The 12,525-nt window shown below is 49.3% G+C and overlaps 4 protein-coding genes and 1 non-coding gene across 5 annotated transcripts; 2 read left to right on the plus strand and 3 right to left on the minus strand.

Moving 5' to 3' along the window:
- Positions 1-1,261: 1,261 nt before the first annotated feature.
- Positions 1,262-3,881, plus strand: RhiXN_11487 (Myb-like DNA-binding domain protein; the record flags this gene model as incomplete). The annotated part of the gene is made up of 5 exons (XM_043331302.1): positions 1,262-1,585; positions 1,659-1,741; positions 1,793-1,973; positions 2,024-3,412; positions 3,477-3,881. The coding sequence occupies 5 exons, from the start codon at positions 1,262-1,264 to the stop codon at positions 3,879-3,881; spliced, it is 2,382 nt and encodes a 793-aa protein (XP_043184812.1).
- Positions 3,882-6,972: 3,091 nt separating this feature from the next.
- RhiXN_11488 (phosphotransferase enzyme family protein) lies at positions 6,973-7,727 on the minus strand (the record flags this gene model as incomplete). The annotated part of the gene is made up of 2 exons (XM_043331303.1): positions 6,973-7,455; positions 7,509-7,727. 2 exons carry the CDS (start codon positions 7,725-7,727, stop codon positions 6,973-6,975), a joined length of 702 nt encoding a protein of 233 aa, XP_043184813.1.
- A 792-nt stretch (positions 7,728-8,519) lies between these two features.
- On the plus strand, positions 8,520-11,021 carry RhiXN_11489 (phosphatidylinositol-specific phospholipase C; the record flags this gene model as incomplete). Its single annotated transcript, XM_043331304.1, has 9 exons — positions 8,520-9,185; positions 9,240-9,362; positions 9,417-9,645; positions 9,707-9,836; positions 9,883-9,967; positions 10,019-10,041; positions 10,111-10,533; positions 10,608-10,781; positions 10,835-11,021. 9 exons carry the CDS (start codon positions 8,520-8,522, stop codon positions 11,019-11,021), a joined length of 2,040 nt encoding a protein of 679 aa, XP_043184814.1.
- A 198-nt stretch (positions 11,022-11,219) lies between these two features.
- RhiXN_11490 (cyanate hydratase) lies at positions 11,220-12,138 on the minus strand (the record flags this gene model as incomplete). Its single annotated transcript, XM_043331305.1, has 8 exons — positions 11,220-11,315; positions 11,375-11,392; positions 11,452-11,481; positions 11,534-11,640; positions 11,690-11,735; positions 11,786-11,859; positions 11,910-11,979; positions 12,028-12,138. 8 exons carry the CDS (start codon positions 12,136-12,138, stop codon positions 11,220-11,222), a joined length of 552 nt encoding a protein of 183 aa, XP_043184815.1.
- A 297-nt stretch (positions 12,139-12,435) lies between these two features.
- On the minus strand, positions 12,436-12,525 carry RhiXN_12426. Its single transcript has one exon. It is a non-coding gene; the product is annotated as a tRNA-His (tRNA).

Genomic DNA, 12,525 nt, shown 5'->3' on the forward strand with positions numbered 1-12,525 from the left:
TCCATCATGCAAGGCTCGAGACGAGTGCTAGACAGACTGGGAACTGCGAAACGCAAAACGTTGTTGCAACACGGACGTACTGTTCACGTTGATCACTTGGAAAACACGTAGATCAGCTCCTATACAAGTGACGAATTTGGATCGAGGAGTCAAGTATAGCGTGGCCTAAAAGAGCATGTGGTTCCCGATAGGGTGGGACCCCTGTATATCATCTCGCGTCGTGGGTGGGTACATCGCTTTACACGTTGTCAAGTGACATCCCCCACCATCTCTCTATGTAGAACGGAGGAGATGGGTATAGATATGTAATAATATTTGACTGTATTCGTACAGGGCCTGCGATCCACCCTTGACTATTCTACTAATGAAATGCCAGTAATCCTCCGAGCGGAGGAATGAGGTCCGGGAAACACGTTGTTTCACGGTTTTTTTATATACCCCTGGCTCGGCCCAATTGGTTCGCTGAGCTCGATTTTGGTCGATCGAGACGAGATAGGGACGTCACGAGACTTGTGTATACGTCTGAAGGATATAAAGTAATTTATGGCTTGGGATGGTATATTCGGTTTTTCGATAGGGTTTGAACTCAGTCGGCTGTGCGTGCCGATGATGTCTTTCGCGTGATAGGGGATGGGTCGCATATAGCGAGCATATATATATATGCGTTGTGCGTGCACAGAGGTCGGATACGATTTCGTTGATGGTTGTGTTGAATATGGCAGTGGGCGGGGCGTAACAGACCCGATGCGCATCGGGGAGCGATATGATCTATGGACAAGTTCGATAGCGCAAAGTCTAGGACGGCCAACAAAGGGTCGGGATGCGGACCGCTTAGGCACGTTGTGTGGGTGGCGCAACGTGTTGATGCGAAGCGAATGCTTAGGGCCGGCCGGGCGAGCTGACCGGCGGCAAAAGCAAAAAGCAGGAAAGAGTAAGGAGGAGCGAAAAAGTAATAGTAGTCGTCGAAGTCGAAGTAGGGGGAGGAGGAGGGACACGCCGAATGGTCGAGGCGAGAGGGAAGCACAAGGATCCAAATGAGGATTGGTTGGGAGGATTATTCGGGGTGGCCAAACGAGAAGTGTGTACAAGCAATGATGGGGACTGTTTGAAATGGGATCGCACTTATAGCGCCGGGACCAGAGTATCGATTTGAACCTCACGCCTTTTTGCTTGCTTGCTTGCGCCAGTCGCTAGCTTGCTCTCTTGCTATCGCTATCGATATTAGAATATCTTATTGATTATTCGAACTTACGACCTTGTTATGGAGTACTCGTTTGTGACGCCCGCCACCCCACAGGCACCGCCCGCAGGACCGTCTGCACCGGTGCCGACGACGCCCAAGACGATCAGCGCGCGATTGAAGCAACGGCGAGTGTCGTTGCCTTCGACGCAGCTGCGCAGCCACTCGGCGCTTTTCCGGGACGAGATGGCCCTCGACGAGCCTGTCAAGAACGAGCCCCGCGACGAGCCCAGCGCACGGACCACACCCGCGTCGGTCTCTCCTGTCGATGCTAAGCCGGTCAAGAAGCAACGTAAAAAGTGGACGACCGAGGAGACACAGATGCTCGTCGATGGCTGCAACGAGGTCCGTGTCTGCGCTATTTTTGCCGATATATACATATGCTAATGATATATTAATGAATATGTCATGTATTTAGTGGGGAGTGGGTAACTGGAAGGCGATCCTGAACGACCCGCGCTTTGTGTTCCAGAGCCGGTCGCCTGTTGATCTCAAGGACCGGTGGGTGCGATTGCAATCTGGTTGTGATCTACTTACTCACACGCATTGCAGGTTCCGCACCTATTTCCCCGACGCGTACCGTCTGCACTATCCCAATGCCAAAACACACTTGTCGTCGCGTGTGCGCTCGACTCTCCCCGACGGCACTTCCATTTTTGAGAAAACTCGCTCGAAAAAGCGCCGACCATTTTCAAAGGAAGAAGACGAAGCGCTTCGCCGCGGTTACGAGCAGGTGAGGTCATTGCTCCACTCTCATTTCGCACTCTCACACACCTCATCTAGCACGGCACTGTATGGGCCACCATTGTCAAAGACCCAGTGTTCCAGCAAAGGCGCAGCACCGACTTGCGTGACCGATTCCGTAATGCCTTCCCCGATCTCTATCAGCAAGCCGGCTACAAGCCCCGTCCTGCTCGCAAGACCCAGAAGGCTCGCACTACCGGCATGTACACCGACGACTCGGGCCCGTCTGCCTCCGCTCCTAAAGTCTCCGACTCGGTCGATCCCCGCGTCCGCTCGGCCGATATCAAGCCCAAGCCTAGTCGTCTGCGCATCGTAACCAGGACCCCCAAGAAGCGCGGCCCCCGTCGTGGGCGCAAGAACTCTGACGACGATGACGACGAGTCTGACGACGTTGACGACGAAGATGTCGATGTCGACGACTTCCCAGAGAGCGAGGACGACCATCCTGCTCCGGCATCCAACAATGCGTCCCCGGGAAACTCCCGAAGGGGCTCTCGCATGCTCCGCCAGCATGTTCACGCGTCGCGCGCCACGCCCCAGCCGTCTAATCCCAATGGATATGTCGACGCGTCCATCCCGAGTGGCCCTTCCGATTCAGAGGATATTATCATGTCGTCCCCAATCGCCCCTGCCGACGTTGAGCTCCCAGTCACCCCCTCGGCTAGCTTTCCCCGCGACTTGACTCCTGTTTCTCCTCAGTGCTTGGACAGCAGCGCCCAATCCCAGGACTCCATTTCCGTCCTCGAACAGCCGGCTACTGCAACCGATGACGTTTCGTCAGTCATGTCCAGCCATGGTTTCGACAGCTTGATCTATCCCTCGGGCGAAGCCGACAGCACCTGGCTCAACAGCACCGCCGTTACGTCCCCTACCACCTCCGAGTACTTTTTGCACCCCCATCACGCGCGCCGCGATGACTGCATGGACCGCATCGGCAAGTCTGCCTGGGCCACCTCGGACTGGCTCTCGGGAAACACCCGTCTCGACAATGCACTCTCGGGTGCGCTCGCATTCGGCGGCGCCTGGGGAACCACCACCAACTCGGTCGTCGATCGCTACAACCTCTACACCTCGAGCGCCGGCGTCGCAGCTCACGAATTCGCCTCGGAAGCAGGCGACCACCAGCATTACGACGAGTTTGGCTTCCGTGAGAGCAACCCGATCTCTTACTACGCCGGTGATTTGTTTCCTGGAAGCGGCATGGTCAACGCATCAGTCCACGCCCACATGGGCCCCGGAGCAACCAGCGGTACCGGATCGGTTGTCGACGAGCAAGGTGTCGAGTGTCTCTCGCTCGAGAGCGTCGTTCAGCCTCACATGCTCCAAGCCGGACTCGGCCGCTTGAGTCTCGCAGAGGCCAACGCGACGGGCGATCTCTCTGATGGCGTATCGATCGAGAAGACCACTTCGGCAGAGCCCAACCAACTCGTGAGTAACCGCCTCGTGTTCATCTCAAAGCAACCATACTGAGATCTCTCCTCTCTTTGTCTAGGACGCCCCGAATCCAATTCCGTATATGCTCCCCATGCCCTCATCCCTCTCGAACCTGTCGATGGCCGGTGTCGAAGCCTTGAACGCACCCACGCGTCCCACTCACACCAGGCGTTCCCACTCGTTGTTCGACTTTTCGTGCATGGACGCATTGGACCTCCAGCGTCCCGGCTACCCCGTCTCGTTTGACGTCGACACAGCCGCTCCGGGCATGTTTGCTGATGCACTCGACCTCGCCGCGTTGGGTCTCGAAATTGCCGCTCCTCCTGCTGCTCCTCCCAAGGACATTGTCCCCAACGTTCGCATGCAGAACAATAACGCCGTGATCGCCCCAAGCGACCTCATGCTCCGCAAGGCTGACTCTGCCGAGACCAAGATGCGCAAGCGCACAAGCTGGGGCGTCTAGATTAAATCGCCCCCTTCGAATATCTTTGCTTTGCTATGAATTTTTCAATATGGTTCCCCTTCTCTCTCTGCCCGTCTCCTGTCTGTGGCCGCCCGAGGAAGGAGCTGGGCTTCCTCGTCCTCGACACTGCCCTCCGTTATGTCCCCTTCAACGACTCCGATATGAACTCACGAACGTCCTATGCTTCCTTCGCCTTGCCTCGGAACAATCCTTTTGCGTCCGGCACGTGTATCTATGCACATCGGCCTCTTTTCTCCTCTCTTCTTTTTTCTCCTTTTCCTCTTTTTGCACAATCCAAAATTTAAACTGCAATTCAATAGTCTTTCGCGCGAGGACAAGCACTCGCACGCGGTTCACTTTTCCTCCCCACACCTCATATTCTCAACTTCGTCGTCACTTTTTGTTTCTCTTTGCATTGAACCCGCGCTAGTTGCTTGCCCTCGGTGGTTTTCGAATGACAATAAAGTATACCTCTTATTTACCTTTTTTTTCACTTCCCACTTTCGATCCAATCCGTCAATAGATTTTTATTCTTGCTTCGATTGGTTTTGCTTTATTACTTTGGGGTTTTAGAATGAACAGTAGTGTGAGAGTTGAGAGAGAAAAAAAGAAGTTGTAATCAGACCCAATGTCTTTTTCCGCATTGGCTGGTTTCCTTTGACTCGCTCGCTATTTATTCTTCATTCGCTTTGAATCTTGCATACAAATTCAATCTCATTGTTCAATTTCTTTATTCGGTATTTGTGAACACACTTGCATTTTGTTCCCTTCCCCCTGAATTATCACGTTGTTCAAATGAAATGAATGAAATCCGCATGTTAAACTACTCTATAATGAGCGCATGGTCTATAGGAAAAGCGGCGAACAATGTGGAGCTTTGCACCGAACGACTATGAAGCCCGATGCATATATTTCCAATCCATGTTTCTCTACTCGCGAGCTTGTGCGAAAAATTATTTTCGTATCCAGGGTCGCATATAGTCCTCCTGGATCGAGGACGTACTAGAGTACGTACATTGTGGAAAAAAGCAACCAATGTGGTGCTCAGCCACCTCTTTTGAATTTCAATTCGGACGCGAGTGATGAAATCTCGAACATCAATTCGTGAAGTGGGAGCAGCGTAGGTCGGGCCCCAAGGTAAGCAGGTGGTGCCTTGAGCCTCTAGCTTTGGACCCGATAGAACTTTGTACGTTACACGTACTCGCTAAGTTCCGTGTGGTGCCATGGTCCTAGACCCGGGTCTGACTTTTCTGATTACAAGGAAACGTCGAACACCGGTTCCACTTTTATCAACCACTCTCGAGACCCCTAGGCCGTTTGGTTTCTTTTCCTTCGACTTCCTGATGTGACGGAGTTTTTAATTGCGGCACCACCATGGGTTAAGTTCTGGTCGGTCGTATATGGACCTGGATCTGGATTTTAGATGTGGATTGTGGATTGTGGGATCCACATTGCGCATGGAGACCGGGACCTGGGAGTCTCACGCATACAGCCCATCTGATTGCCGTGATTCACGTCCGATGGGTTTGATGAACACTCACTACTTGGGATAGGGCGTTTGTCGCATGTCCGCATGTCGCATGTTGCGTTGGCTTGGTTTGGTTTGGTTTGGTGGGGATATGTTCGGCCATGTGTTAGGACTGGCTGAGCACTCAGGTCGTTGTTTGAGGATTTAGTGCGCGTTGCGTGTTTTGTTTGTTTGTTTGTTCTCTCGGCCTTAGGACTCGGGCTGTGAACCTTGTCTTATCGGCTCTATATGAACTCGAGTTCATCCCTGAAAGTTCCTATTGTAGATAAGTCTTCTGTACATACAAATCATCACTGGAATTACGCGACTTGGAAATATCAGCGTTTGTCCATTTGTTAAACAGAATGTGCGTTGTAATCCGCCCTGCGTACAAGCCAAGCAATTGTGAGAATCAAGCTCACTCCGCCCTAGGCGCGCACGCTGTACTTACTAGTTTCTCGAGACAAACTTCAATCTTACGTGATACGCGCGACATTATCGATTCCGCTCAGTTCGCGCGCCTCGGAAAAGTACCGCGCATAAATGTAGATCAGGATCGTACGTAGATCAGGATCATATGGATCGAATAGGTGTAAAATGAAGATCGGGTGTGATACGTTTGATCGTCGGCTCGCCCCGTGGTTTGTACGCGCGCGCCAACTTGATTGTCTTACGACGCTGACGATATGTGATGCTGATGAAGTGCGTGTTTGAGGTAGCAAGGGAGGGGGTGTAATAGTATTTGAGTGGATATTGTTGCAATTTATTGGTACACACTCTTACCTGTAGCCAACCAAATCTGTACACGCAGGGGTGTCAAACTGAAGGATATAGACAACGGCATCCCCGAGCCTTATCTCCCGAGCCAAGCATTCTAATTTTGATTAGAACGCAAGTCTACATGCAATCCGCTGGCATCTGATGCATTTAAATTGCCAATAGGTCTTCTTGGTAGCCCTATTGGCTCCGGGGATACACTATGCGAACCACACTACGGAAGCCATAGTTCATGCCTCTTACCAAGATTCCCTAGGTGAAATGTGACAAAGATATGTTCAAATTCTGTCAAGAAGCTGCGCATATAGCTACCTGCCAAGGTATTATGTATCAATCAATACAGTGATTCGGAACTCGAGGTGCACATGTTACTAATCAAACAATGGTTTCAATGGATTCTCGGCACTGGCAATTTGCTCTCCTCCCTCTCGCACTAGTTTCAGAACCTCATACCCGAGCAAGGTGGTTTGTTTGTAAACTTCGTCTCCTTTGCCTCTGACCCATGAGGTAGTTGTACCGAGGCCCATTGTAAACAGTCCAGCTAGAATGGTTACCCTGGTGCGGTCTACTGCATGGTGCTCACGGTATGTTCTATAAAGTGACGAAAGAAAGGGGAAATCACTGTTAATGCGTTGATGACGAGCAAAGGACAGCCATGTCCCTGTTACCTCCCCTAGGTCTAATTCAGGACAAGAGGGTCGACAAAGCTCCCAGTCAACGACATAAACGCGTAACTTGTTGTGGTTTGGGACACGTGGAACTAGTATATTACCTGAAGTTCAAGTTAGCCTCAGTTAGCAAAGAGAATCACAGAAACGTGCTTAGCGAAAGGTCACCCATGGCGAGAACCCGATCATCAATAGATATCCTGCGAGATTCCTCTGATAGCATACTTTCTAGCCATCCTTCTTTGACTCCAAACTTGGTCGCTGAGCGGATACTCAAGTTGGCGAAGAGTGCAAATATGCGGTCCTGTCGGTGGGGGTAGAGGAAAAGTTGACGGTGCTCGGTGGAGCTACCCCATTCGTGTAACCTCCCAAGGAATATTCCCAGCGCTGAACCAATACCAGATGCTACGGCCTGAATGTTCGCGTGATCTAAATCACTACATGCACGTTTGAGATGCTCGTCAAACATGACGTCGAGGCTAACAATGTCTGAACCTAAGTCAGACAGGAAAACTGTGTGAGTCTCTCGGTCGTAGTGGATCGGGCGAGGGACCTGAATGACACTGTCATGATTGATTAGGCCGCAGTCCCAGAGGGCCATAAGCGCGTTGTACTCAAAATCCTGTATAAACTAATATTAGCTTTCCTAACGGTTGTAGATACAGGCAATCTTACTGAACGAGTAGATTCGAACCTAATCTCGGGGGCAAACGCAACATAATCTTCGTAATGTTTTATTATAAGAGTTGTAGAGCCATCCTCGAGAGGAGTTGACAAGGAGACTCGATAACTAAACGCAGTGAATCCTCCAGTGAGGCGCTGAACATCGGCTGCCGCAAACTGTGTGTTTGACAGGTAATCGAGTACTCCGTTGGAATTAGTCAAGTCGTTCATATCGAAAAGAGGGCTACGTGGTTTGAGATATCGTGTGCTTTTGAAGGCTTCTAGTCTGTAGCCTACCAGGTGTGGCTAAAGGCTAGACTATATATACCAATAATCAGTACGATGTTTACCCTAGCGCGCGATACAAGAAAGAGCCAGAGCTTGACTGGGTATCGAAACAACCGTCTTACTCTTTGGGATGGGCGGCAATACGACAGAATGTTAGTATTACCCGTCATGATTATTATATGCTGCTTACGCAGGTCTGATTCACTTGTATCTGGTGTAATAGTCGTTATATCATGCCAAATGTCTAATGCTCCATCCTTATGAACAGGTTGACCCGGCGCCGGCCCGGGCGGGCATACCTATCGATTAGTGTGCATACAGCTAATAATTTGCTCATTACGGGCTACATGACAGGGTGTATACAATAATAAGGAATCACAATTAGTTGGTTGGAAGACAGAAGCTCCCTGAATTAATGAACAGCTCAGTAAAGAGGGTTTAGTACTAAAATACTTTCAAGTACGTATTCATTTTTCAACTAGTAATTTCGCCTTTGATTATGAAATTCATAGCTATCGTATTCACCCTAGCCCACGCAGTTGGATTTCAGAACCGCCTCGAAATTATCCTATGGTAGAAACATAAGAGTTACACACATATAATTATGTATGCGCATGGATAGTTGGCAGTGTTGCTTTACGACAGCGATGTGACAACACACGTGATGGTTGACGTCAATAAGCGTGTATAGAAATAGCTGGGCGATCAGGTGCGAGGGTGAACTCGACAACAACGATGGCCGATACTCCAGGAAACGATGGCCCACACGCAACTCTTAGCACCGATGCCGGCGGCGGCGTTCTAGAACACCCTAAACCACTAACAATCACATATCCTGGGATGCAAAAGCAGATTGAAAGGGTTTTTGACCGCCTTCATAAATCCGGACACTCCATCAATTCTAGCGAGCTCCGTACGTTTTTGGAGGGGCAAGGAGAAAGGTACACCGATGACGAAGGTTTCAAAGCGTGGATGAAACGTACTCTCAGTCCCACAGCTGTTGACAAGCTCCTGAACAACAAAGACGGTATCGATAAAGCTGAATTTACCGCATATCTTGCGTCAGCCGCCAATGGTTCAATCAAGGCCATTCCCGAGGATGAGACTCGACCTTTAAACGAATATTATATCTCGTCGTCTCATAACACATACCTCGTGGGCCATCAACTATATGGTGCCTCTACTGTTGACGGCTATCGTAATGTCTTGTTGCGTGGGTGTCGTTCGGTCGAAATCGATGTCTGGGACGGAGAAGAGGGAGAACCCGCAGTATTCCACGGGTACACGTTAACCAAAGAGGTTCCTTTCCGAGACGTTTGTCGTGCGATCAAAGAAAACGCGTTTGTCACGTCGGAGCTCCCTGTAATTATTAGTCTGGAGGTGCATGCAAGTCATGCTCAGGTAAGTTTGGAAATATATACAAATACACTCCCTAATATCCGATACGCGACATAGCAAGAGAAGATGGTCTCAATCATGAAGGAGGAGCTAGGAGATTATCTTGTCAGCGAACGTCTTTCTCAGCACCTTGATGACAAGGCCCTCCCTTCTCCTCATGCCCTTCGTCGTCGTCTACTTGTCAAGGCAAGTAGACTGAACCGCTACTGTCATTTCGCCACTTAGTGTTCATAGGTCAAACACTTCCCTATCGCCACTGACCCCGTAATAGCCCAGCCGACTCCAGAGGCCAAGCCCAACGATCCTGACAATGATACATCTGATTCTTCGTCTGATGAAGAGTTACGTGAAGCGGCGGCTGCGGCCTCTAAAACCAAGCCCAAGAAAAGCAAAGTCATTCAAGCGCTGGCAGACCTGGGAGTGTACATCTCAGGGCATAGTTTCAAGGACTGGGAAGATGCTAGTAAGCACTCGGACGGAAATATATCGCCTAACCAGAATATTTACAATTATTACTAACCCAGAACGCCTACCCTCCAACCATATCTTCTCATTCTCTGAAAAGGCGTTTCTCAAGATGAACAAATCAAACCATGATGAGCTTTTTTCTCATAATGTTCATTTCCTTATGCGAGTGTATCCCTTCGGCCTTCGGTGAGCTTCTTGGGGGGTTTTTTACGCTAAGTTAACAAAGCAACAGATTCGGGTCATCTAATGTTGATCCGACGACCTTTTGGTCTCGTGGGGTCCAGCTGGTGGCTCTCAATTGGCAGAAAATTGATCGTGTGAGTATTAAACCACCGTTCAGATGTATATTGCTTTTAAGCCGGCTTTAGGGTATGATGTTGAATGAAGCCATGTAAGTAACTTCAAGCTTTTCTCAGTACCCTTGAAGGACGCATACACTTACGCTCTCAGTGGCGCTTAGGTTTGCCGGAACTGGAGGTTACGTTCTCAAACCCCCCGGTCGTCGAGACGTGAATCTGACCGGTGTGCTCGCACGAGAGGAGAAACGCAGTGTAGTGCTGCGAGTTACAATTCTCGCTGGACAATCACTCCCTCTTCCCGAAGACGAAGCAGAGGATGAGGCGGACAAACTCGAGAAATTAAAGAAGAAGGAAGAAAAGAAGAAAAGAAAGGAGGCACATTCGCGCAGTAATAGTGGGGTCAAGGATGGGGACGAAAAAAGCATTAGCGCTATTGAAGCAGGGCTCGCTGCGGCACATGTAACGGCCACCGCACTAACCCCACCTGCGAATCCGGAGTCTCGTGAAGCAGAAAGCAAGCGAGATAAGATCAAAGGATTCTTTAGCCGTATGAAACATCGGGATGGAGCAGATGGATTTGAGCCGTAAGTGCGCTTTTCTCCCTTTTTTTTTCCTTTTCCTTTTGGCGCAGTGGCTTATTTATGTACTGGAAATTTAGGTACATTGAAATTCAGTTGCTAGCAGACGGGCTAGATGAAGATGGAGTCAAGGGCAAAAACAAAGCCTTGCGAGGGGCTGACGTGGTATGGGAGGGGCGAGGATTACTCGGCTCGGACCCACCCGAGATTGTACTGAAAGCATCTAATATCGTCCCTGGCGCATCATTTGTCAGGTATGCCATTCCAATATATTCATGGCAACACTACCGATTTTTATAAATTGTAGATTTCTACTGAAAGACGAAGAATTCGGAACAGATGACTTGGCCGGATGGGCTTGCGTTCGTCTAGATAGGCTCCAGCCAGGCTATCGTTTTATACGATTATATGATTTACACGGCAGGCTGACTGAAAATGGATGCCTTTTCGTGAAGATTCAGAAGGAGATCACAGGTACTTGGGAGATCATTTAATATTCCTACGGCATCTACATCATATGCATGTATTTGGCATTCGGCATATTACTTTTATACCACATTGCAATAACAAACGCCTGAATAAAGTATGATTTGAGCGTGTTTTATCCAAGTTAATTACCATTTAGCGTAAGGTAAAAATTTCCCACTGTCGATACTGTTGTTATTTGAGTTTCACTCTTACTATTATAGCACTCACTCAAACGTCAGTACGACGCGATCACCCTTTTCGTGAGGTTTCCTGTCCACCGTTACATGACAGTCGATCAGCGACATGATGCCATCTCCAAACTAGGCGTTTGCGCAAGGTGCTAAGCAGGCTTCTGTATATATTTAGTTCAAGCGCATACCTTTTCATGGATCACAGCCTAGCAAAGCAAAAAATAAGCTATTTTACGCTACATAGTATCTACTTTGTCCAGCTCACTTTGATTGGATACCCATACACCAAGACCCCCTATCGACAAGCGCTTAGTGATGTAGTTTACATTGTACACCTAGATACTTACTTCATGTAGGCGGTAAATAACTGGGTCCTGAGGTGGGTCAGGTCCAAGGCCGCGCGTTGGCCACCAATGGTCTCCAAGGCTGTCCCTGAGGGACTGGTGAGGTACGTCTGGATACCCAAGTTAAATGAGCTTCATGTAGCCCGTCAAGGTAGCTACCTAAAGCCTCGCTGAGTTTGGCAAGATCCTGTGGTGCTGGTTTTGCCTGAAGCAACACTCTGAGTCGTTGGATGACATGATGATCGTTTCTCGTACCTGTCCGTAGAAGAGTGCTGCCGTCCAGATCTCATCCTTGCCTATGGCCTTTCCTATTTCTCCAAAACTCAAACCTGAAGTGGCTAAGTTGTAGCGTCATTTTATTTATAGCATGCATTCATACCTTTCTTTGCCTTGGCATCGAACAATTGCTTGCATGCAGATGGGAGCCCAGGGAGCACAGGACTTGATGCCTTGAATGACAGTTGGTTTCATCTCGGAAATGGCTGCTAAACACTCACCACAGCACTGGATGAACTGAGTCGTACCGAGTTCGTTTGTGTTACTAACGGAATTGGTCGTTGGCGCATTGCACCACGCGTTACACCGTGAATCATTCGTGTAAAATTCATTATTCTTAGCGTGTTCGTCTGAGTGGTGGTGGCCGCAGTATGATAATTTAGATGATACGCGCATATATATAGTACAAGAGGAATGTGCGGATCTACGATATCCGTGCGTGCTTCGGATTTCCCTTTACCATCATCCGAGGCATTTGACGTCACAGTCGGTGGACCTTCATTCCGAAAGCAAGGCGAACTCCGTTGAGAGGAATAAGCATTAGCATGTGGTTGGATGGTCAATTCTGGAAACTGTGGGAACGCTGACACAGAACGTGTCATATACAATTGAGCTCCTTCAAAAAACAATGCCCCCACCGTGAATCGAACACAGGCTGCTTCGGAAATGAAGTTTTAAAGAACCACAACGAAGCGTCATAACCACTAGACCATAGGAGC

Source organism: Rhizoctonia solani, chromosome 12, assembly GCF_016906535.1.
Source record: "Rhizoctonia solani chromosome 12, complete sequence".
NCBI lineage: Eukaryota > Fungi > Basidiomycota > Agaricomycetes > Cantharellales > Ceratobasidiaceae > Rhizoctonia > Rhizoctonia solani.